The 25,592-nt window shown below is 44.5% G+C and overlaps 2 protein-coding genes across 4 annotated transcripts in view; one reads left to right on the top strand and one right to left on the bottom strand.

Annotated features, from left to right (window-relative positions):
- The window catches only part of bmp6 (bone morphogenetic protein 6), a 44,337-nt gene extending 28,477 nt beyond the window's left edge, over nt 1–15,860 (top strand). For both annotated transcript variants that reach the window (XM_061758286.1, XM_061758287.1), the window contains 3 exons: nt 11,462–11,538; nt 13,182–13,292; nt 13,363–15,860. In XM_061758286.1, the coding sequence (XP_061614270.1) occupies nt 11,462–11,538; nt 13,182–13,292; nt 13,363–13,512 (338 nt within the window). In that variant the 3' untranslated portion in view covers nt 13,513–15,860. The remainder of the gene's footprint in view (nt 1–11,461; nt 11,539–13,181; nt 13,293–13,362) is intronic.
- Nucleotides 15,195–24,973, bottom strand: txndc5 (thioredoxin domain containing 5). 2 transcript variants are annotated; one of them, XM_061758288.1, is made up of 10 exons: nt 24,658–24,973; nt 22,962–23,114; nt 21,248–21,356; nt 21,072–21,156; nt 20,399–20,514; nt 20,120–20,206; nt 18,300–18,554; nt 17,250–17,332; nt 16,788–16,917; nt 15,195–16,490 (listed from the first exon to the last, which is right to left on the bottom strand). In XM_061758288.1, the coding sequence occupies exons 1-10, from the start codon at nt 24,837–24,839 to the stop codon at nt 16,368–16,370; spliced, it is 1,323 nt and encodes a 440-aa protein (XP_061614272.1). In that variant the 5' UTR covers nt 24,840–24,973; the 3' UTR covers nt 15,195–16,367. The 2 variants fall into 2 exon arrangements, with proteins under 2 accessions (XP_061614272.1, XP_061614273.1); XM_061758289.1 differs by lacking the exon at nt 24,658–24,973 and adding an exon at nt 23,839–24,009.
- Nucleotides 24,974–25,592: the final 619 nt, after the last annotated feature.

Raw genomic sequence — 25,592 nt, 5'->3', positions numbered from 1 at the left:
CAGAATCACGCACTCCAGAGACAGGGAGGGGGACGGGAATAATGGAAGGACGGGTGGATGGTAGGAGCTTCATCAAAACCAACCAAACGTAAACACGGTCCGCCGAGCTTTCTGTATTCTCTGAAACAACATTTGGACATTACGAAGGGTGGCGCTGTATGTTTTCATCGCTCCACTGTGCACCACCTTCTACATGGGGGCTTGGATGGATACGAGAAATGATGGACACATTTCACATTCATGATGTCTGCTCTTCGCTTTTTTATTGACTCTTATCAGTCTGATGCTTTTCTAGCCTAAATCTTTTAACAAGAACGAAGTATTTTTTCCCTATCTGTGCTCCCTTTGAGAGATTTCTCATTTTCATAATTTGAAAATGACATCAATATCGCGGTAGGAAAATGTTTTCCAGATGACACAAGCACTTCAAATGTCTGCCAAGAAAATTTCTGCTGCATTAGTTTGAGACATCATTATGGATGTGATAAATTATAGCAAGCTGCACTTTCCAAAGCAGACAATCTGCAGGCTCGCAGCCACGGGGTCCCCACCTGTGGGAGGGGCCGTAGGGGTCGGGCGCAGTGTGAGCTGGGCGGTGGCCGAAGGCGGGGCCTTTGGCGATCCGATCCCCGGCTACAGAAACTGGCCTAGGCACTTGGAACGTCACCTCTCTAGCAGGGAAGCGGCCCGAGCTGGTTGTGTGAAGTTGAGAAGTTCCGACTAGATATAGTCGGGCTCGCCTCCGCACACGGCTTGGGCTCTGGTACCAGTCCTCTCGAGAGGGGTTGGACTCTTTTCCACTCTGTAGTTGCTCATGGTGAGAGGCGCCGAGGGTGTGGGTATACTTATTGCCCCCCGGCTCGGCGCCTGTACATTGGGTTTCACCCCGGTGGACGAGAGGGTAGCCTCCCTCCGCCTTCGGGTGGGGGGACGGGTCCTGACTGTTGTTTGTGCCTATGCACCAAACAGCAGTTCAGAGTACCCACCCTTTTTGGAGTCCTTGGAGGGGGTGCTGGAGTCCCATTGTTCTGCTGAGGGACTTCAATGCTCACATGGGCAATGACAGTGGGACCGGGAAGGGCGTGATTGGGAGGAACGCCCTTTGACACCCTAGGTCGCAGTTCGATGATCGACTTTGTGCTCGTGTCATCGGACTTGCGGCCGCATGTCTTGGACACTCAACTTGGTGGTGAGTTGGCTCCGATGGTGGGGGAAGATGGCAGGCCTGGCAGACCCAAACATATTGTGAGGGTCTGCTGGGAACATCTGACAGAATCCCCTGTCAGAAGGAGTTTCAACTCCCACCTCCGGCAGAACTTCACCCACGTCTCGGGGGAGTTGGGGAAGATCGAGTCCGAGTGGACCATGTTCTGTGCCTCTATTGCCAAGGCGGCTGGCCGGAGCTGTGGCCGTAAGGTAGTCGGTGCCTGTCGTGGTGGCAATCCCCGAACCTGTTGGTGGACACCAGCGGCGAGGGATGCCGTCAACCTGAAGAAGGAGTCCTATCGGGCCTTTATAGCCGGTGGGACTTCTGAAGCAGCTGACGGGTACCGGCTGGCCGAGCGGAATGCAGCTTTGGCAAAAACGCGGGTGTGGGAGGAGTTCAGTGAGGCCATGGAGAATGACTTCCGGACGGCTTTGAGGAAATTCTGGTCCACCGTCCGGCATCTCAGGAGGGGGAAGCAGTGCACCATCAACGCTGTGTATAGTGGGGATGGGGCGCTGCTGACCTCGACTCGGGACGGTGGGGAGAATACTTCGAAGACCTCCTCAATTCGCTCGACATGCCTTCCCATGAGGAAGCAGAGTCTGGGGTCTCTGAGGCGGGCTCTCCTATCTCTGGGGTGGAGGTCACCGAGGTGGTTGAAAAGCTCCTCATTGGCAAGGTCCCGGGGGTCCCTCCACAGTTGGTCCTTGGCTCTTAAAGCTGTCATTGCAAACAAAGGCTTTTGTCCAAAGTATTAAATAAATACCAGTTGGTGTGTTCAATACTTTTTCCTTGTGTAATTTCGCATTATTGCACACAACCTAATTTCTGATCTTATTTGTTCTCGTTTCTTTGTATGTATGAATTACTTTTTTTTTTTTTTTTTTTTTTTTACAGATTTTACATCTGGTAAAATGTTCATGTCAATAGCACCTTTGGAAATATATTTAGTGTTATTTTGTGTTCAATACGTATTTCAGCCGCTGTATAAACAAACAACCATTCGCATCCACATTCACACCAATTTTCGAGTCTTCACACATTTTTTGGGGATGTGGGAGGAAAGTTCTCCGGAGTTCCCGGAGAAAACCCACATGCAAACTCCACACGGCAGTGGAGTTAAATACTTATTTAAACCTGTTAAATACTTATTTACCGCTATGTGTGTGTGTGTGTGTGCGCGCGCGCACGTGTGTGTGTATATATCTATATATATGTTTGTTATGTTTACCATCGGAGTAATTATAGATAGAAAAACAAATTACAAGATTGAAGTCGTAATCTTAGAATCAATTTGTATATTTTCGAGGGGAAAAGAGTCAAGGCAATGAAAATAATCCAATAAATTATATTCAGTTTTGCAACTTTGTATTCCTCTGAGTTATTCTAATTTATTCTCATGATATTATGACTTTAATCTCGAAATGTTGGATTTTTTTTGTTTTTCCGTGTCGGACATTAATCTCATTTTTTTCTTTTCAGCGTGGGCTTTATACTGCTTTGCCCCCTAAATCTTGCCACTTTAATGTTTATCCATTTGCATGTTTTTTTTGTTTTGTTTTTGTTTTTTATTAAAGGGACTGAGAGATAATTCTCAGAATGTTTAAAATGCTGAATCTTTCCAACCTTTCTACAGTACTGTATTTCTTTCCATTGCAAATTGGAAGAATAATGTGTAATTAGCGAATTTTGACACTTGTGCGTCCTTTGAGTGGATCTTTAGTGAGTACCTTGTCAAAAGAACAATGCAACACCTTTAAGGATTAATTTAGGATTTTGTGGGGGCGACGCAGCTAATGGGAGTCGGGCTGGGCTCTATAGCTTTGGGGGGGGGGGTTTAACAACCATCCAGGGTAGAAATATCACATCCCAAGAGAGCACGGGTGGCCTGTGATTAGGCCTAGCCAGTCATTAACCGTGCAGCTAAAAGACTGACCACACTAACAGTATCGCTTCAAGAATTCTAATGACACAGCGCTGGGCCAGCTGTGTTTTTTCATCTGTCTCTCCTCCTCCTCATTCTCCTCGCTCCTTCCCCGCCCAACCTCCTTTTGTTTACCATCGGGGTAATTAGACGAGGCAGAGCTCCCTCGCAGGGTTTAATAACCTCTGTGATGAAAGACAGGAAGAAAGATAAACTTGCAGGGAGGAGAGCGACAACATCAGGACGTCAGAGGCAAAGACGCCGTTGTCCTTTCAAGTCCTCTTCGCTTGGGTGTTGAGGAATCAGCGGCGCACTTCCGGTTGGAGTTCAAACTGTGGGCTTGTTGTGACTCTATGTACATGTAAGGGCTACTGTAAAGGCCGCAATCCTTTCTCACTTCTAAATGAGTCCCGATCGAGGGCATACAGTAGCACCCTAGCTCGGAAAGTCCAAATTGACAACGTATGATTTGTGTGTTTTTGGAACGACACGCGATCAAAAGTTGTTTATGGGTTTTTCCTCCTCCTGACAGAAGGTGCTAGAGTTTTATTTTTAAGGCTCAGTGAATGGCAGGTAGTGTTGTGAAGAGCTGATATGTGCTTCGGACTTGCAGTGCATGTTAAGAGTGTCGCACAGCATTTCCTTGCCTATTGAGTAGGACCCTGGTGTGAGAACCTCAGTGAACCTCAGTGAAGTCATATTTAGATGTTTATTTTTTTGTTACGCCCTGCTCGCCTTTATATACAAGCCCAGCTCCAATGAAGTTGGCACGTTGTGTTAAACATCAATACAAACACAATACAATGATTTGCAAATCATGTTCAACCTATATTTAATTGAATACACTACAAAGACAAAATATTTCATGTTCAAACTGATAAACTTTGTTGTTTTTAGCAAATAATCATGAACTTAGAATTTTATGGCTGCATCACGTTCCAAAAAAGCTGCGACAGGTGGCAAAAAAGACTGAGAAAGTTGAGGAATGCTCATGAAACACCCGTTTGGAACATCCCACAGGTGAACAGGCTTCCCTGAATTGCTCAGTCATTCACAAGCAAAGATGGGGCGAGGTTCACCTCTTTGTGAACAAGTGTGTGAGAAAATAGTCCAACAGTTGAAGGACAATGTTCCTCAACGTACAATTGCAAGGAATTTAGGGATTTCATCATCTACGGTCCAAAATATCATCAAAAGGTTCAGAGAATCTGGAGAAATCACTGCATGGAAGCGGCAAGGCCGGAAACCAACATTGAATGCCCGTGATCCAAAACCGACATCAACGTGTTAAGGATATCACCACATGGGATCAGGAACACTTCAGAAAACCAATTTCAGCAAATACAGTTCGGCGCTACATCCGTAAGTGCAACTTGAAACTCTACTATGCAAAGCAAAAGCCATTTATCAACAACACCCAGAAACGCCGCCGGCTTCTCTGGGCCCGAGCTCATCTAAGATGGACCGACGCAAAGTGGAAAAGTGTTCTGTGGTCCGACAAGTTTCACATTTCAAATTGTTTTCGGAAATTGTGGATGTCGTGTCCTCCGGGCCAAAGAGGGAAATAACCATCCGGACTGTTATGGACGCAAAGTTCAAAAGCCAGCATCTGTGATGGTATGGGGCTTTGTTAGTGCCAATGGCATGGGTCACTTACACATCTGTGAAGGCACCATTAATGCTGAAAGGTACATAGAGGTTTTGGAGAAACATATGCTGCCATCCAAGCAACGTCTTTTTCATGGACGCCCCTGCTTATTCCAGCAAGACAATGGCAAACCACATTCTGCACGTGTGACAACAGCGTAAAATTCGAAGTTAATAATTACTTGCTAAAAACAATCAAGTTTATCAGTTTGAACATTAAATATCTTGTCTTTGTAGTTGTTTGTTTCATTAAATATAGGGTGAACATGATTTGCAAATCATTGTATTCTGTTATTTATTTTTAACACAACGTCCCAACTTCATTGGAATTGGGCTCGTATTTTGTTGCTATTCAGAGTTCACAAGTCTCAATCCTCACTTAACCCTCAAATTGACCCCAAAAATAATAGGAGAATGTTTATCATCTCTGCATGAATGATGAATGTCTTGACCTAATGTAATGGTGACAACTGTCTAAATTAAAATAAAAGCTAATTATTGCATTTGCAACACCGAGGTCTTCTTTTGGGTCAGCATGATCCCAGGATCATTTTTGATGAATATATATTTCTGAAATATATTAAGGGCTGTTTGTCGACAAACAAACCTGATGTAACTGATACATAGTTTTGGGTAAAAGCAAACAGTTGATTATTTTGGGAGGTTTAAATTACGTGTGTCAAATTGACTTTTACGAACGTGTACAACAACAGGTTGACACATTACATAATACTTTACCCAGTTGTCCCCATTGAATTAGGTAATGTCATGAAACCTAAAAACAAAGTCAATCTTTCGAGGGTATCCAAAACGTGTAATAGGAGGCTTAACCCAAAATAGCACAGAAAGGAAATTGCTCCAAAAACAACACATTGAGGATTATACATGTTTATTTACTGATCCATATTCAATCTAGAATATGTACAGTATACAAAGTCAATTGGTCATCAAAAATATACCTTATTTGGGGTATTTAGACCACCATAGAGTGACTCTTTAAAATGGACTTAGTGTAAAAGTGTCAATTTTATTTTAAAAAAAAACCCACCTTGTTTTTGTCATATGAGTGTCCAGAAAAGCTACTTCTGTTTGACCCAGTTTTGTATCCGCTTTGTGCATATTTCCTCTGATTGGTTGCCTCCGTGTAGAAGACCCACTTGTGAGAGCACGCTGGCTCGGAAACGGAGAGAGACAATATTACATCCCGAATACTAGAAAAAGTTGGTCTGGCGAACTATGTCCCCTTCGAGGTTGCTGGTTGCTGACCCCCGGCATGGAAACCTGTGATGATTACCATAGAAAATGATTTTTGGGGGCATTTTGCATTATGTAGGAGAGTCTTGCTGCTCAGTATAATATGAGCAATACAGTCAATTGAATCAATCAATCAATTACATGCACACATTTTGCCATGCAGATTGCAAGCACGTAGCTGAAAGCAAAATGACTCGTACAAGAATGTGAAAAGATTTACATTTACTTTAGGTTTACCTCGTATGAAGGTTATTAATTAGGTGGCTGAGTTTAATACTGGGATAATATATATATATATATTTTTTGTGGTGGGGGGAGGGGGGGCCACTAAATAAATGACAAGCGGCCAATTGGTTTATTTAGCATGTATGCAGATCGTCGAGAGTCTTGAATGCTAATATATGTTGGCCTGGCGCTAACTATCGCATCACTTTTATTTTCATTTTTATGACGGACATTTCTCTGAGACCACAAACCAAACATCCCGAACTACTCCCAAAGACATAAGTGTCACAAGTAGCCTTCTAAACGTTAGAATTGCCAATATTATATACCCCTTTTTTGAATGTTTCTTTCCACCTCTGCTCTCAGTTAGGTAAAGGAAAAAGAAATGAATGCAGGGCTCGGCGGTAGCTGCGTGGCGTTCAATCTTTACTGGCAGGAAGGGGCGATGTGGTTTATGTGCACCACAAATCTGGGCCTTTCCACTCAATGAAAGCCCACTGTAGATATCGGCGTTCTTTCTCTCGAAGAGCGCTGTAGACTGCGCATGCTGTTTGCTTACAGCTGCTACTACTTGCTAACTGCATGACCTTGGCTCTAGGGGACGTGGAACGTCACCACTCTGGCAACTCAGGAGCCCGAGTCGGTGCGTGAGGTTGACGAGTTGTGACCAGATAGAGTCGGCCTCGTAATGCACACAGAGCCTGGAAGTTTATTTTTACATTTTGTTCATACCGCCTTTTTATTATCGGAATGACATCACCAGATTTTATGTCCTCATTGATATGTTATTCAGGTCTTCCTCCCATCTGCTGCAACATCCCTAATGTTGGATCAGGACTTGTGCTATGATTTAATCTCTCATGAAGCAACTTCCGCTTCCAAGAGGCTGTAATAATCGTACGCGGTCACTAGAATAGGGATGAAACAGGATTCAATTCAAAAACTTTAGTTCAGTATTACTGTTATTAATGATCGTGAATCTCTTATGTAATCTGTAATCTTTCAACATTAGCTAACAGGCTGAAAGGAGGTATTTCTGATCCAGTTTATTCCCACCATGCTTCATTATCATGATCGTTATGTAACTACAGGTTGTATGTAAGCAGATGAGACCATTGACTCAGTGGATGTCAAATTCTGCTCCACCGTCCGGCGTCTCAGGAGGGGGAAGCAATGCACCGTCAACGAGGATGGGGCGCCGCTGACCTCGACTCGGAACGTTGTGAGCCGCTCGGGAGAATACTTCGAAGACCTCGTCAATTCCACCGACACGCCTTCCCATGAGGAAGCAGAGTCTGGGGTCTCTGAGGCGGGCTCTCCTATCTCTGGGGTTGTGGTCACCGAGGTGGTTGAAAAGCTCCTCGGTGGACAGGATGAGATTCGCCCGGAGTTCCTAAAGGCTCTGGATGTAGTGGGGCTGTCCTGGTTGACAGTGCGTCTGGATTGGCAGACTGGGGTGGTGGTCCAAATCCGAGACCATGGTCCTAAATCGGAAAAGGGCGGACTGCCCTCTCCAGATCGGCGATGAGATCCTGCCCCAAGTGGAGGAGTTCCAGTATCTCGGGGTCTTGTTCACGAGTGAGGGAAGAACGGATCGGGAGATCGACAGGCGGATCGGTGCGGCGTCTGCAGTGATGCGGACTTTGTATCGATCCGTTGCGGTGAAGAAGGAGCTAAGCCGAAAGGCCAAGCTCTCGATTTACCGGTCGATCTACGTTCCTACCCTCACCCGTGGTCACGAGCTGGGGGTCGTAAAGCTACTGTCTCCCCGTGCTTGTTTGGGTTATCGCCTGGTGAGCGTGCATGCTTGTGTGTATGTATGTGCTCCGCGATTGGCTGGCGACCAGTCCGGGGTGTGTACCCTGCTTCTCACTCATAGTCAGCCGAGACAGGCTGCAGCTCTCCCAGGGACACATGCTATAGGAAATGCTATAGGATACCGGGGTCATTTTTGCTCACGAGAATTGCGATAGGAGATTTTGCATCCAGCATTCTAGTTACCGTCTCACAACTGTACACAGACTAACGTGTGATTTAAGAGCCACTCTCACAAACATTACCTCAAGTTCACATCGGGTTCCGTTTCCTATGTCCTTGGATCCTTGCTATCTATACTCCACATCCCAAACATTCACAGGTCGTTTTGTCTTAATCTTATTTGAAGACGGCTTCCTAAATGCCCGTGTGTTAATTCAGTGCTCCCTCGCACATCCAAATAAACATCCAGCAAGCGGCGCTTCCTATCAAAGAGGAAGGAACTCGGGAACAGACGGGAAACGCCTGAACGGACCCGACCGACGGTGGAGAAGTGATCTGTCAGGGCACGTTTGACGTGGCTAATGCAGCCTCTTCTGTTTTGCATAATACGTTTATAGGTTTCGGTCTTCCTGTGTGGTTACTATAGCTAAGAAAAGACAAAAGGAAATTCAACAGATGCCATGATTTTAGTAACAATATAAACAACAACTTGTCATTTCTATTTCTGGCCGATGCATGTTTAGAGCCTGTTGACTTTTGTTTAAAGGGGCGTAAAATGTCAAATGTGACTTTTTATTTACCAGTAGACCTATAGTTGGGTCTTGAGTGTCTGCCCACCCATCAAATGAGAAATTAAACAACCGAGTCAATATTGTATTTTAAGCGAGGTGTTCTGCACAATTTACCGAACAACCACCCCACGTAGTTTCTCTTCCGGTAAGAAATGGGAAAAGATGTCGAGCCACTTTCAAGCCTTTGCATGTCTGAAAAACTATCATAGAAGACTTACAGGGGTGTGAGACTGAATCGCAAAACTCAAAACACACTTTAGGTCACGGGGCGAACAGGACATTGATGGAAAATGATTGTTGTGTGAAGGACAAGAAAGAGTTGTGATGCTACACGTTGCCGTTGCTGCTTTGTTTACATAATAACCGACAATGGGCTACCAAAGATACTAGTGTTTGAGCTGCATGAATACAGAGCTACAAGATGATCCGTTCAGTACGATACGGCGGCTGAAATAAGTATTGAACGTATTTGAACACAATTTTTCTCACGAAATATCTAAAGGTGCTATTGACGTGACATTTTCACCAAATGTTGGGAGCAACCCAGGCAATCAAGTGGAACAAGATGGCAGCACATTTTTTGTCAAGAATGTCTTGGTAGATTTGCCCATTAATCCTTCCTTCAATAATGTGAAGTTTACCAGTACCATTTGCTGAAAAGCAGCCCCAGAGCGTCATGTTCCCGCCTCCGAACTTGACTGTCGGAACGGTGTTTTTAGGGTGATGTGCAGTGCCATTTCTCCTCCAAACGTAGTGTGGGTTACGACATCCAAAGAGTTCCATTTTGCGCTCACCGTTCTTGTGATGACTTTGGCTACACGGGCTGAGATCATTGCAACAATTACTTTGGCTCTTTGCTCTTACTTATCATGAGATGTGTCTTGACTCACACCTTGGCAATGAGACCTTTTCGTAGGCCGTCAATTCGGACCGAAGCAGCTGATATTCATTTGCGCTGACAAGGGGGCTGGATTGCTGTTTGATGATTGATCGATTTCAGGTGCTGTCTTGGCTTTCCGTGCTTTTTTTTGCTCCTCCCTTTCGTCATGTGTTCAATACTTTTTTCACGTGATGACACTCATCTCGTTTGTTCTACTTTCTTCGTATGTATGGATTGCTTGGGCCGTTCCCAACATCGACAAATATATTTAGTGAGGAAAACGGTGCATCGACGGATTTTGTAGTTTGTGCGTCATAAGCAATTCACGTCGCATAATTCCAAAAGACATCGAAATGTTTTGTGCGTGTTCGGCAATCAGAGGCATTTCCCAGCGTGTGTTGCTGTAGTTCCAATTGTCAGGTTTGATTGTTATCTATGCCTCCCTCTAATATATGATTTCATACTGTGATAGCGCATAATTAAAAGCGGTGTCGTAAAGTGCAGTTGAAAAATTGCTACTTTTGGTCAAATGTTAATGACGCTGTATGTGTCACACGTGTGTTTGACTTTGACACATACGACCTCGAGGCATTATCATGCAGGAACGCTCTCGTTCCCTACGAGCACGATGCCCCCGGCCGGCTGTCGTGTCAAAACCAAAAGGTAAGCGGAGCTGTATTGATTTTTGTTCCATGCATAGATTAGCATCGTCGATAAGAGATGGCGTTCGATTGTTGTTGAGATGGCGTAGCACTCCACGGAAACTTGCTTTAAAAATTAAAATGAAAATCAAAATCGCAGCCGCTTCCACAAGGTCGCTGTTGACAAGCGCTTGCCGACCCGGTGACAAACACCAACGTCCGCAGTCCCGACTCCCCGTGACAGAAGCACTCGCATTCGTCTGGAAAGGGTTCCGACTTCTTGCTTTTCTGCACACTGCATGGCAACGGCGACTTGGAGAAAATGTCAACCGGCATTGAAATGGCTTGTGGGCGCAAGGGAGAGCATATTGCGGTCGTGGTTAGTCACCCGCGCCTTTTCAGTTCTGCGTGCCCGCCTCTCTGTGGATGTTGTGGCAGGACCCAGCGCGGTGCCATGTTCTTCCTGCCATTGTCTCCAATGGAGCGCAGCAAGACATAAAGCGCGTCAGTGAAAGCGAGCGAGGGAAGGCGTCAGTGGAAAGTCGGCATCGCCGTCCTGACTTCAGCACGGTGACGCGTGCCAGCAATGACCTACTCGACTCTGAAAGCAATACCTGCGCCGTCTCCTCCTCCCCTGCCGCTCGGGCCCGCAAGATCGTTAAGCGCAAACCGCAGGAGAAGTCCTCGAGGCCGCTTTGCTTGTGCGGTGCGTGTCACTTCTTGTACTGGGGCCAGTGCAATATTTGAATGCTGATTAATTCAATCGGGTGCGCGGCGCAGTGAGCACTGTAATGAGCTTTTTGGGCCTGAGCGCCGGTTACGCCCTCAAATGCGTCCACACCCAAGCGTCTTGCACGATATTACAGTTGTTCTTCAGAAAGCACTGTGTCACAGTTGCACGGTTGAATTGGGAGATATTTAGAAAAACGTGACCGTCATGATGCCAAGCCTCTAATGCCATTTTCTCTTCTTGACGTGGACCCACTGGATATTTTTAGTGTCTAAATATACTGGATAGTAAGGTGTAAGTTATATTTAAAGTATTGGTCATTGTAACACTTGCAAAAACATTTTTAAAATGTCCGGAAAAAAATACATGAATAAATAAGAAGAAGAAGAATTTCTCTGTTTCAGACTACAACGGCAGCGATCAAAAGTCAGCCTGCAGAAGACACGAGCTCTACGTCAGCTTCCGAGAGCTGGGCTGGCAGGTAAAGGACGCGTACGCTGACGGTGCACTTCAAGTGGATGGGCTGGAATCGAGTTAACCCAAAAAAAAATGCAGCGATGGGGGGGGAAAAAAAAATAGACTTATATATAGAGATATATAAGCAACAGTACAGTGGAATCCTAAAAGTGGAAAGCCCCGGACACTGTGACATGCGGAATTTGCTCAAATCCAACCGCTGTTATGCGTGGCGTTGTACTGTAAATATGCGCTCGTGAAGTCACGTTCAAAACAAGAGACACCAGTGTTTTGGTTTTGTTGTTCACTCGCCTCACATCCGTCCAGGCATCCGTGCGCGGCTTAGCCTCATGTCGGATGGGATGAGCGTCAACAGGTTAAGCGCTATGCAGAATAATACATGCTTAATGTCCTTTTACACTTCTGTCAGTGGAATTTTGAAGGTGTATCGATGATTCACCAAGTTTGGGACTGACTTTTTAGTTGGTACATTTTTGATTACTTCCTACGGGGAAAATAGTTACAAAATGATGTCAATCATTTTGTCCTTCCGCAGATATTTTTTCTAATGCAATATACCCTAGGATGAGATTCAATCGGTAGATTATTTAGTTTTGTCCTGAAAAAAACCAACAAAAAAACCCAGTCCGTTTCTCATCGTAAAACATGCCTCCGAAGAGCTAGACTGCAATCCGGATTTAAAGCCTCTTGTGAATATAGTCGTAGTGAGCCTTTGAATGCAGCCCGCAGCATCGCTTGACTGCTTTACGGCGTCATTCCTGACACGCGGCGAGTGCCAAGAAAACAACGTCCGTCTGACAAAAAGCGGACTTAAGTAGCTCGGAGACCTCAAGATGTCAGATTTAACGACGTTGGCGTTCTGTTAGTGTGTGTTAGTTGTGTTTTACATAGAGACAGACAGAGAGAAGAATAAAAATAACATACCTTTCAAACAAGCTGTCTGGAAACACTGAGCTGACACCAACAGGGAGACGCACGCACACTCTTAGGTGCTGAGAATGTGCCAGAAAAGCGTCGAAGGAGACAAGAAGTATGACTTGCCCGAGTGACTTCACAGACCAAAATGCTTGAGCAGGACTCGTACTGAGACAAACTTCAGAGATTCATGCGGAATTTGCTCCACCGAAGCTCATCGGGCCTCATTCGCAAACCGCGCACACGCACACGCACACGCACGGATTGGTGCTGAAATCGTGGGTGCGCAAACCTGTGATTTGGTCCTTGTTTTTGTTCGTCCTCTGTGAGCAACTTTAGAAGCTCCTCAGACCACGAGTATGCACAAATAATGCAGGATCAGCCATCGTGAATGCATCTTTTACCGACACGTTGAAGCGACAGTTATTCATTCAAAACAATAAGAATTGTCAGCATTGTTTCTGATCCCTGCGATAATGTGTCGTCATTGTCATTTGCTTTTTTTTTTTTTTTTTTTCTTTCTTCAGTGAAGCGGGTGAAACAATCCATTCAAATGAGATTTTTATTGGGGGGAAAAAAAAAAGATTGTATTTTAAGGCCGTATCGCCCCAGTCAGTCCTAAATGATACTGCAATACAATTGGTAGGGAAAAGAAACTTTTGCTTTCCTTCTTTAACATTCCAGCTCAGCAACAGTACTTCATCCAAATGTAAAACGCTTCCCATGTTTTAGGACTGGATCATTGCTCCTGAAGGCTACGCCGCCAACTATTGTGAAGGAGAGTGCTCCTTCCCCCTCAACGCGCACATGAATGCCACCAACCACGCCATCGTACAGACTCTGGTACGACCCGCATACGCGTGGCAAGAGTTGTCTTATGTTCCAAGCATAATAAGCCGCTGTCGTCTTTCAGGTGCACCTGATGAATCCCGAGAATGTCCCGAAGCCCTGCTGCGCCCCCACCAAGCTCCACGCCATCTCCGTGCTCTACTTTGACGACAACTCCAACGTCATTTTGAAGAAATACAAGAACATGGTGGTGCGAGCCTGCGGCTGCCATTGACGCTCCCCGCCGGAGAGCGGGCGGGGGGCACTGGCCGTCGATGCGGTTCCTCAGACCTGCACGGGATGTTCAGCGTTGCGTGTGGTTTACGGTAATCCCAGGGATGTCTCCAGCATTAGTTGGAAAATCGGACATGGGTTTAAAGGGACAATGCGTGTCATCTCGTGGGAAACTTCCGGCAAAGATGCTCCAAGTGATTCTGACTGCACCTTCTCCATCAATGAGTGGGCAAAACTGAACTGTGGTTAGACCAGTCAGAGTGCTGCTTTCATGCCCCTCCCATTCCTGTTTAATCACCTTCTAATGGCAGGTCTTGGCAACAGATTATGGAGGCGGACAGACCACGCCCATTTCGTCTTATTACACATTAGAGTGGAATTTATTATCCTCATTCTGGATTAATGGCCAGCGTGCTCCCAGTGACTGTAAAATTCTTATCAGTTCTTACGATTTCAAGTCCCACCAGGAGATAATCCCAATCACAGGAATAGGAAAAAGTCTGGGCATTTTTTTTGGTGGCCTAAATTACCCAGCAGCGAGCCGTTGTCATTAAAGTCCCTGTAAAGTGAAAATCAATGTCTTGTAAATTTGACACACCGCAATAGAAGAGTGATGTTAACAACCCCGCCAAGCGTGAACGATTAAAGCAATCGCGGAGTGTACAGAATGAGACCTCATAATCATGGAGAAAATTCTGTGCGCTCACATGCTTTGGGCGTGGGGTTTCTACAATCAAAGACGTACATGAGCTGTTCACACACTACAGTACCAATACAGTGTGTGTGTGTATACATATATATATATATAATTTAAGTTCAGTTAAGTAACGTAGGTGCCGAGTCACTGAAATGCATCCGCGCAGTCAGTGAACAGGATGCGCGCTGATCATTGCAATCCATCCACTCATCCATTTTCCGAACCGCTTATCATCAGTGGGGTCGCTAGCCCCTCCCTGTTCCTCCACCTTCGATGTGACTATTCGCCTCTCCCGTGCCGATCGTGCCGCGGATTTGTGGTTCAATAAAATATATTACAGTATTTTTGTATGTGGAGCCACAAAACTCAATACAGGGTCACATTTGTACCATTGCAGCGCTTCGTGCGCAGTAAAGGACTCTTTGGCCGTGGTCCACTTCAGTTGCATTAGTAACTTGTCATTACGCAAGGTAACCACTCATGCAATGAAGGTGTTACACTTTCTATGCACCCCAAAAAATATTTCACGCCGTATCATCACAATTGAGCACGACGTAGTTCTGTCTTTGCACGTTTTCATCCATTACGTTCAAACATGCATACTGTATTTAGAAGGAAGTCTCTTGAATTCTCTTTAGTAAGGTCACATGGCGGAAAACAGCCAACTTTTGTGTGTTAAAACTACGGCAAAAGCAATGATCATTTGCAGGCAAATCCTGTTTTTTGTTCACCATTTATTTGCTTCTCAAATTATATTTACACTCCCAATATATAAAAGACTGAACCAAAGTGTCCACAGGCTATTTTAGCAGCACCTTCCTCCAAATAAACCCCAGTGTCAATATTTGTGCGTTCAACATGATGCATGTTGCGGCTCGGGATGTTTTGGTCCAAACAAGTCAAGAATAAGGCCTTTTCCGCCCAACACACCCACTTCTGTCGCTAATGCTGCTGACAGCCTGTCAAGAAAGTGTGCAAAAACATCATCCAAGCAGTTGGCTTTTATTCATTATTTTTTCTTCTTCTGTGGATTCTTTTTAGACAATATATTTGAATGAGAATCTAACAGCAATACGAAGACTCTCAATACCTTACGTGCCTAGCCAATCATCAAACACAAAATATACCTCTGGTAAGCTGCTGTTTACATTTGTGATCATGTTCTTGTGTAAATACTTGTACATTCGCAGTTTATTTATTGCACTTTTGTTAAAAAATGAATTACACCTTGTGAGACACGTGGAGAACCAAACCTTTTTTGTATATATTTTTTTTTATTATGAAATCTCATGTTACAACTTGCCATTAAGTGTTTTTTTTTTTTTTATTGTACAAATCCGTGGGCTGAGCACAACCCATGACTGCATAACAAAAAAAACAAACAAACAAAAAAAAGTGTCACTGGAGTTCCTTAGACCATGTGCTTTCCATAAAGATTTACTGGCAAAAACAACGACACGTGTGTACCTTGTATTACTTTGTCACATGAACTGTGTCAAAGAGCAACATGTGCGTCACATCTCATTTACTGTCCACTTTGTGCAAAAATAAAGAAACAGTTTCAGCATATGGAGCAAAAACAATGGTTTGGTTGAGTGATTGATCGATCGATTCAACTTCTTCATGGCTGAGTTTTTAGAAACTAAAATCAGTGCTTTCAACAAAAATATTATCCCAGTATTTGAACACTTCCTTTCAAAAGTACCAACAAAAAGACTATTTTAAAACGACACCGCACGTCGTCCACATTTGTGACTTTCTGTTCTAAAAACGTCCACCAACCCTTTTGAGGATATTTAGAGAGGTTTTCAGATAAACCGAAGCAGCAGAAACTAAAACCTTCTTTAGTAATGGAGATATTATGGGGGCACCATAGAGGAGCTGATCTGTCTTCAAATGTCTTCGTGTCAGACTCCAAGCTCAGTGAGCTTTGTCCCTGAGAGTTAAGTTACGCTGAAAGGTAACAATTAATGGCTTGCGTTTGAACAACAGATCCCATGTATAAAAAAATAAAATAAAAAAAAGAGGTTTAGAAAGAACCAAGAACGAGAAATACATTCACATACCCAAACACCCCAAATTGTTCTGTCAACACAGTAAAAAGAGAGTGAGGGTTGGCTGGTGCAGGACACGTGCTGCTGCTGCTGCAATGCGGGTCCTCACAGCTCATCCCTCACCTGCTTCAGGACAAAGTCGTGCAGGCTCTCCAGTTCCCGGGGGCCATTATACTCATTGCCCTGCTTCCCGGCGCGGAAGATCATCAGGGTGGGGTAGCCTTGCACCTGAGGAGGGGTACCGGAAAGAATCGGGCTATAAAATCGGCCACATTGTCGCTCCGGTGTGAATCTCGAATGCTCATGGCAGCACTTCGTTAAAGATTAAACCCTGTGTTAAGATGGCAAACAAATCTAGATGGCCATCCCAGTTTCCACACCTCATTAGCAAACAGATTACAGCCAATTACGTCGTTTATAGCTGCATTAAAGTTGCATTTCCCCATCGTAACACTTTTAGTGCTTTATGTATTCCGATTGTCAGGGGCCCATCCAGTGTCAACACATCCTCGCGTGCGGACTTACAGAGTACTTGTTGCAGAGCGTGCGCTCCACTGTGCAGTCCACTTTGGCAATCTTGACGTCGGTCAGGGCAGGAAAGTCCTTGGTGGAAAGCTCCTCCCACACTGGCGCCAGATGTTTACAGTGGCCGCACCTGCACGGGACCATAGTCCATTAAGTTCTCCCCGTGCCTGCGTGGCTTTTCTCCGGGCACTCCGCTTTCCTCCCACATCCCAAAAACATGCGCGCTGGGTTGATTGGAGACTCTAAATTGCCCGTAGTTGTGAATGTGAGTGCGAATGGTTGGTTGTTTGTATGTGCCCCGCGATTGGCAGCCCAGGGTGTACCCCGCCTCTTGGGAGAGGCTCCAGCATGCCGTAGGATCATTGGGACACACAAACGTTTGCCCATCGCTGGATTCAATACACAAGCATGACAAAATATTCTGTCAATGAAATGAAGTGACAGCCAACGTAACAATCCTACCATGGAGCAAAGAATTTGACAAAAGTGAATCCTTTGGCGATGGTCTCATCAAAGTTGTTTTCTGTCAGGTTCAAGATGCTGGACTGTGGGCAGAAACAGACAACATGAGGGGGGGAAATGTTCACATTGTTTGCAATACGTCGATGAAGATACGAGCTGGGTGGAAGGCAATCATGGAGTCAATTGCGCGGAAAATTGCCAACGACACGGTGCCCAAAAAGGTTACCGAAGCGGAGATTTACGCTCACACCAGTTATTTAATAAGTCACGAACTTTGCTCATCGCTCCAGGGGTTCTAGGAAAAAGCCCCTGTGCTGAATAAAACAGGAGTTCAGAACATTCACAGAGAGATTCTCCCATCCCTTAGAAAGTCACTTTTATCACCAGCAAAAAAGCAAATTGATGTATTGATATGCAAACTGCCAAAGTGAGGGCGGGACCAATAAAAACGGATACGTCATCGTGGTGGGACTCAATTGAAAAATAATTATCCAATTAATTAGAGGCTTTGTAATTGCATTTTAATCATTTCATTGGTCCTGAATCCGGCCCCTTGCTCGAGTTTGATTTTCCGACAAGTCTCAGAACTCATAGCGTGACAGCTAGCGCTAACAGCTTCGGCTTCCTCTGTGCTTGCTCTGACGCGCTTTGCATTTGGATTGTACAAGACGGTTGAGGTGTTTTGATGGCACGCAAACACCTTTTTTGCATAGCCTGCACAAGACTATCCTTTTTATTACATATTTTTTTTACATGAAATGGACCTCCCAACAGTCCTTCGTCGGATTCCGCCATTGTATTAGCCCTTAGCCACGTGACGTCTGACGTGTGAGCCAGTGTAATTGGTGTACCAGGAAATCGTGCACTGACACGAACATTTTTTTGTGATCAATTCATGGTGATTAACACGTTGGAGTCCCACCACTAGTACGTACATCACACACGTGATACCCTGTCCCTTCTGGTCATTTGGAAATGGTCAACGTCTGCTCTTAGTTAGCAGTTGAACTATTTTCTTCCCATCAGGATCATGACGCACATCAAGCTCACCTTCTCCTCCTCCTTGGCGTCTTCTTTGACTTCTACCTTTTCTGGCTCCTCCTTGGCGTCTTCTTTGACTTCTACCTTTTCTGGCTCCTCCTTGGCGTCTTCTTTGACTTCTACCTTTTCTGGCGCCTCCTTGGCTTCTTCCTCCGCTTCTTTTTCAGTTTCTTCCTCTTTCATCTTTGCAGCGTTCAACATCTGATCCACAAAGTCTTTGAGGGTGTCATAGTCTCGCTTGCCTTTGTAACGCGTTACTTCTATCTGCAGTGGGAAGCACATATAAGCAATAATCTTCAATTTGTCAACACAGATATTATTAATCTCTGAACACGATAGAATATGGTGTTTAAAAAAAAAAAAAAATGTTTTAAATTAAAAAAAAGGCTTAGTGATGTGTGTTTGAATTAGGAGCCATTTGTATTAAAAAAGCCTGTTACAAATTGACTTTACACCGATTTTATCGGGCTGATCGGGATCGGCCGATATTTAGCATTTTATGCTGATCGGCTTTAAGGTCGTAATTCGCCGATCCGATCAATGACGTCATTGATCACCTCCGCAAAAGACAAATTGACTCCGCGTCGCCGCGTGCACAGTATATTGGAATCCAAAAGCCAGTTTATTTTTAGCCTTGTCGCGTGTCTTTTGCAATCAAATCTTGTATTCCGATACCACCGCATCCTGTTTTTTACGATCATTGGGCTTTATCTTGTCCACTCAAATGCGACCAGATACACTCGTTACCGTGGCGACGACAACAAGAGTGGATCGCGCCGACTGTATTCTAAGGACGAAATGGGGAAAAACGTGTGTTGGTGGTCACCGGTGCTCAGGACAGGAGAGGACGTTCGTTTCAGGCTCGCTTGACGTACGTTCACGTACGTTTAATACGATACGGCAATAAAATGTTACGTAGCCTAGCAAGATACTGCTAGCATGAACGGTTGGCCATAAACATCCCGCCGTTCTGTCGAATGATGCTCTAAAGTTTCGGTGTGGGTGAAGTCATTTCATTAAAAACAAAAAGTGGATCCATTCATGACTGTATTTACTTCCTGCCATTTACCATCAAATAATTTAGCGTTTGTTGTCCTTAATTGGCAAAAACAGCCCGATTATCTTTATGTTTGTACCAGACCCAATGCATGTTTGTATTTGTTATTTTGAGGTTAAATGATTCTGCATCCTTTTCTTTCAGTCATTAATTTCATGATAATACCTTTTATCTTTAGGCGCCTTTCTATAAACTCAAATACACCCAACCCAAAAAGTATATGAAGGTTGCCGTTATAAAATAATACAAATGTTCAACACAATTTTGATTAATAATGCAACATATAAAATAGAATGATAGTAAAATGATATATATACATATTTTGTGTACATACAGTATATGGCAGTATAAGATTTATTGAAAAATATTGCCTGTAGGGTTAATAAAGCTTTTATCACGCTGGGAGTATTTTTGTCTTGTCGGCTTTGTCATAAAGTGCTGTGATTATAGTGAACATTTCTTTTCTCTGGGTTTATCGTAGCCGCCCGCTCACACTGTCCCACCCCTTAGTTCCAACCAATCGTCACGGTAACAAAAGCACAATCAACAGTGGTCCAATGGTAGTACAGGGGCGGTGACTCATTTGCACAAACCGATATGACCCCGACCAAACTGATTTCAATCCGCAGTGTTACAAGGGGATCGTGTCCTGAAATTCTTTATCGTTGGTGTATTTTGACGGGTTTTTTTTATGAGGAAACAATTTCTATTAAAATCTTGCAAGAACATGTTAAGTCAGTCGTGATGCGGCGAGTTAGAAAATGTCCCATACCTTCTCGCCTGACTTGAAGTACAGCAGTGAGGGATATCCCCGCACGCCAAACTGAAGACACACTTGCTGGTATTGTGTGCAGTCCAGCTGAAGAACAACACAGCAACATTGGAATTAAAAGACTCATTTGAATAGAAAACCTGCTTGAATGTGCTGTCATCGTGACATACTAACTCAAAACAAATGTGGGGGGGGGAAAAAAACAAAAAACAGGTGATAGTTGAGTTTCTAGGTCATTTGGGTTGTAAATTGCTATAATGTGTGATAAAAAGGGCCCACCTTTCCTATTTTGAGGTCATCAGAGTGCTCAAAGGTGGCGGCCATCTGCTCCCAAGTGGGAGCCATGGCTTTGCAGTGGCCACACCATGGGGCGTAGAACTTGACGAAATGTGCGCCTGAACAAAGAAAAGGGGCCAATTCTCAGGCAACCTGAATGAACTAAAAAAAACAATCACAACAATACACTTGACAGATACAGTTGTGCACACCGTGTTGTTCTATATTGAGGCCGAGCCGTTTACAGATTGACACAGTGCTGTAAAAGCAAATCGCCACCTCCTACGCAGTTTAATGCAACCATTACAGCACATTTACTGCTCCTCTGTTGCCAAAATGTGAACGAAGGACCAATAAACACAGCCTTAAAAAAAAAATGCCTACGTCATGTCCTGTCCATTCTGGTCATGTATTTTTGCTCGAGAACCAAAATAGTAGCGACTTCAGCGAGGGCTGCTCCGCTTTTCACCGACTCGTGCGACCGAGTCAAATAAATTGTCAGTTACAATCAATTAAGGCAAGGAGGAACGGATCCAGATTGACCGCTTTTGCTGGTTGGAACTTGAACAGCAGGTTTTGCATTTGGGACACAACACAAAAGCTTTAGCTACAGTAATAAGGCAAGATTCATCTCATAAAAGACAGCTGGAACTTGTCTAACAAACAGGAGTTTTACCTTTGCTAATGTGCACCTTAAAGTTGCCGGCGGTGATCTCATACATGCCGTCCTTGGGCTCTGGAGGAACATCGGCGGGTGGCTCCTGCGCAGGAAGCAGAACAAGGAGCGGCAAGTGAGACTCATTAACGGCTGGATTTCAACACAACTACTTTACATGACGTGGCATCGCTTACGGAAGAAGGCTCCTTCTCAAGCGTCGTCAACATCCAGTCCTCCAAAGCCTGCAGCTCCCTCATTCCGTGGTATTTGATAGGCGTCTGGTCAGGCTTGTACAACACTAGCCTAAAGATAACACAAACATGCTAGAAATAGTAGCGATGCACCAAAAGCACCAATACGGCCGAAACAAGGTGTTGTGATGACGTGAGCAAAAAAACCGCATCCAGAGCAGCACACTTCTCCGAATGAAGCTCGGAGGGGCCACCAACGACGCGGCGCGCTTCACGGGCGTCTCAAAATATGTCTTAAATAGGGCTAGGCGATAATACAATAATCAAAATAGCTTTTCCGTGATAAGCATATGAACCGCAGTCAAGAGACTTCGAAAGGTTGCATTTGTCAGACAATGTTTCGACGGACAATCCGAACAGCCAAATGGCGCAAAAGGTTCTGCAGTGTGTAGTTATTTTGGTTTTGTCTGACAAGGAAGCTGAGTAACATGCACCCTTCACCCCCGCCCAAAAACAACAAACAAATTGTATCGCAAAAGACGAGCGACCGGTAAGCACAATTGAAAATGACAATTAACGTAAGCCTCGTTGCCAGCTCCCTGGGCGGAAATTGGAATTGGAAAACTTGAAAGCTTTAGGAATACTTATTATTCATTATTTATTTAACTTTAGGAATATATGTTTTATTTGTATTACACAGTTGTATAATGTTGCATGTCATCTTAAACTTCAGAAACAAAAATATTACATTCAAAAGGTTAAGAGGAAAAGGAAATTTTAAGATAGAAAAAAAAAGCCTGCGACCCGTTGACTTCAGACTGTTGCATTCTTCAATTGAAAAGCTTTTCCAGGCCTTTACTGCAGCCTGTTTCAGTTCTTGTTTGTTTTTGGGGGGGGTTCTCCCTTCAGTCTTCTCTTCAGGAGGTAAAATGCATGCTCTAATGGGTTAAGGTCCGGTGACTGACTTGACCAGTCTAAGACCTTCCACTTTTCCCCCCTGATGAAGTCCTTTGTTGTGTGTGTTTTAGGTCGTTGTTTTGTTGCACGATGAAGCTTCTCCCGATTATTTTGGATGCATTTTTTCTGTGAACTTGTCGACTTGAGAATTCATTCTGCTGCTACCGTCCCGAGTTATATAATCAATAAAGACTAGCGAGCCCGTTCCAGAAGCAGCCACGCAAGCCCAAGCCATGACATGACCGCATATGAGCTTGTGCAATTTCCCCTCTTCTCTCAACTTCAAATTGGTTAGAGACCGCTCTCTGGTCTTAATGTTTGCTTAACAGCAAATGTAGTTTTCACAGGTGAAACCTAAAGACAAACACGAGCACTATCTAATGTTTGCGCAATCAATCTAAAAGGCAACACCTGAGCAACTAGAAACACCCATCAGTCACGCTCCAATACTTTTGAACACCTGACTAGTAGGTGGCTTCAAACAAAAGGTGCTCTGTCCTGAGTTGTTGAACACATCGAGATGTAAATGCCAGGAAATAAAAGCTGGAATTGGGAACTTTTGTCTCGTATTCATCTTTTGATCTGAAACCCAAATGTCTTCGGTATACAACAAAAACAAAGGAATTGACCTTGCCGTTCCAATGCTTTTGGAGGGGACTGTACATCAATATCGACTGATATGATAAAAATATTGTGATGGGATTTTTTTTCCCATATCGCTTTGCAACCATACACTGAAGACAAGTAGAGAAATACTTGCGTGGGGTAGCCTTGGATCTTGTGTTCGTTGGAGCAGAACTTGGTGTCCTGGGTGCAGTCTACTTTTACGACATAGACGGGGGGCTCCTCCATGCTGTTGTACTTCTCTGCCAATTCATTCCATGTTGGCTGCAGCTTCTGACAGTGGCCGCACCTGTTCACAACAAAAGGTAGAGAGACAGCTTTAAAAACATATTTCATAGTGACACTCGAGTCAAAGTTGAAAACATTTTAAATAAAAATAACTAGGAACTATGTTAGGGTTCTTCTCTATAGTGAGCATCTCCAAGGAATTCGAACATGTTCAATTTCACGGCGACCAGGCAAGTCTCCAGGAGACTACATGAGATGTCTCAGCAACCTGCGGAGACTCGAGTCGCCATCAAGTCACCAACTAGTCTCCAGGCCAGTCTTATCATACTGTCTGCATCGTCTGGATTGGAGGAACAAACTCTTGAGAGTTGGAAGGGGCGTGTCTAGCTTCTGCCATTTTGAGCATCACAATTTTGCTTTTAATATCTGTATTGTTACGGTCTTATGAAATATCCAATGAAATGGAATCAATTCAACATGTCGTCATTAAGTGTAAAAAAAAAAAAAAAAAAATGTGGTAAGAAAAGTATTGTATAATGACTATAGGAGAGACATTTAATGCAATAATTGTAATAAAGTCCCGGTCACCGGCTCCTTCCCTCGGGTAGGCGCTACCGAGCAATGCAAACCAGAACTAGTAGACATTCCAACAGCTTCTTCCCTCTTGCGATCAACTTCTTAAACAGCTAACCTCCAATTCCATTGCAACATGCTGCCAATTTTTTTGTCTTTGAGTTGGCTGTCACATTTCTGCGGGGCCAATTATATATTACTCGTGCACTCACTGTCGTAGTCTCCGTTGTTGACCAATACTGGCCACTCATGCCAGAGTAGCATCTGCTCCATTTGCACGCTGACCGAGGAGTATCTGCAACATTTGCACAATCAACATTGTCCCACATTATCGCACGACTCGCTTGAAGTCTCGGCGCCCTTTGCACAATGGTCATTATTGCTATTGCTATATTAGTCATTCGAACTGCTCTATCTTTTTGCACAATTGTCAAAAAAATAATAATCATTTGTGCAGGCATTACCAGATAACTAGCAACCCTTTATTGCCCCATGACGTTTTTGTTTTTGTTGTCAATGTCTTTATGTCTCAAAGGTGTTCTCTGTCAATTGTCGTACTAGAGCGGCTTCAACTACCGGAGACAAATTCCTTGTGTTTTTCGGAAATACTTGGCACATAAAGATGATTCTGACTCTGAGGAACAAGTCTGCTTGTGCCACGTCAGCTCAGTGAGCTCACGCAGCATCCCGACTCGCCACTTTCAACTACGTCATTTATCCTTGAAAAATAAACCCCCAAAAAAGTAACTTCTAAGCCACTAACCCTCACTAGCAAACTATCAAATGGATAGTTCTCGGATTTAATGGCGAAGATAGCCGCTCCACTTCGCCGAAATGAGCTCACCGCTGTAAAAGCTGTGCTGCTAGCTTGAGGCTAACTACAAGCGTAAACCCAATACAAAAAACCAAGCCAAGCGACAACTAGCGTGTATGCTAACTAGCTCACTCGCCGGTTAGCTCTTATGTCGCTACATAGCTTTTGCCAAACGCTGCGTTCAAATAGCCGCGAGTGGGAAATCGCGTGAACTCACCGTGGGGCGTAAAACATGACAAAGTGCGGCGCAGTGGGCACCGCTTCCTTGAACATTTCCACCGTGTACGTATGCTTTGCGTGCTCGTCTTCCGTGTCGTTGTGTTCGCAAAAGACCGCCGCGAACAGTAGCGAATAAATACAAACTCGGGTAAAAGGAGCGGAATTGGGCGAGGATGCCATGATGCGTGTCTGCCAGCCGCACGATGGAGAAAGCGCGTTCACGCTGCGAATCCGGAACGGCGACTGAGGATGGGACGCGCGCGCGCGTGTGAAGGTTGCATTATCGCGCACATCCGCCGATCCTCGATCCTCCAATCGCTGCGACGCGGAGATCTGCAGGCGGTTCAACTCATCTTACCGGCCCGACTGGTTCGAGGAAGCCGGACCAATTCGCACCAATGGAGAACACTGCTTGTGAAGAAACTGAATTTCAAAAGGGAGTCTTGGTCCTCATCAGTCTTGTTTTTCACCGTCTTATGGAGGAGCAATACCGTGCGATACCGTTCAGTTCGACCGTCACCTTGAAGCTTGAACGTTGACATGTTCCATCACTTGGCGTTTTTAACTTGGGAGGCACGGGGCCGTGTCGACCCCAAATTGTCGATGGAGAACAGCTTGTACGTCACTTTGACTGGGCTTCCTGCCAGTCAAACACATTTCCAGTTACACACACCGTGGCATTCCAGAGTTTCAACATGTTTTCCAAATACCAATCCTTGACTGAACAATCCCATGATTTCAAAACCTTAACACATAGTTCTGAACACGATGTCTCTACAGAAGTCAGTGTTAGCAAACGATCGTACAGCCATTTAGACCCGCGCGTCATTTTGACACCAGCGGTCTTTGCCGGTGCCCATTTCATGTTACAAGCACCAGTAACCTTTATAATCGGAACCAAATCCAAGTTTAATAATAAGGATTAAAATTTGC

The sequence above is a fragment of the Phyllopteryx taeniolatus genome, chromosome 20 (assembly GCF_024500385.1).
Source record: "Phyllopteryx taeniolatus isolate TA_2022b chromosome 20, UOR_Ptae_1.2, whole genome shotgun sequence".
Lineage (NCBI taxonomy): Eukaryota > Metazoa > Chordata > Actinopteri > Syngnathiformes > Syngnathidae > Phyllopteryx > Phyllopteryx taeniolatus.
The sequence above is the reverse complement of the archived record's forward strand: the minus strand, read 5'-3'. Positions and strand labels throughout refer to the sequence as shown.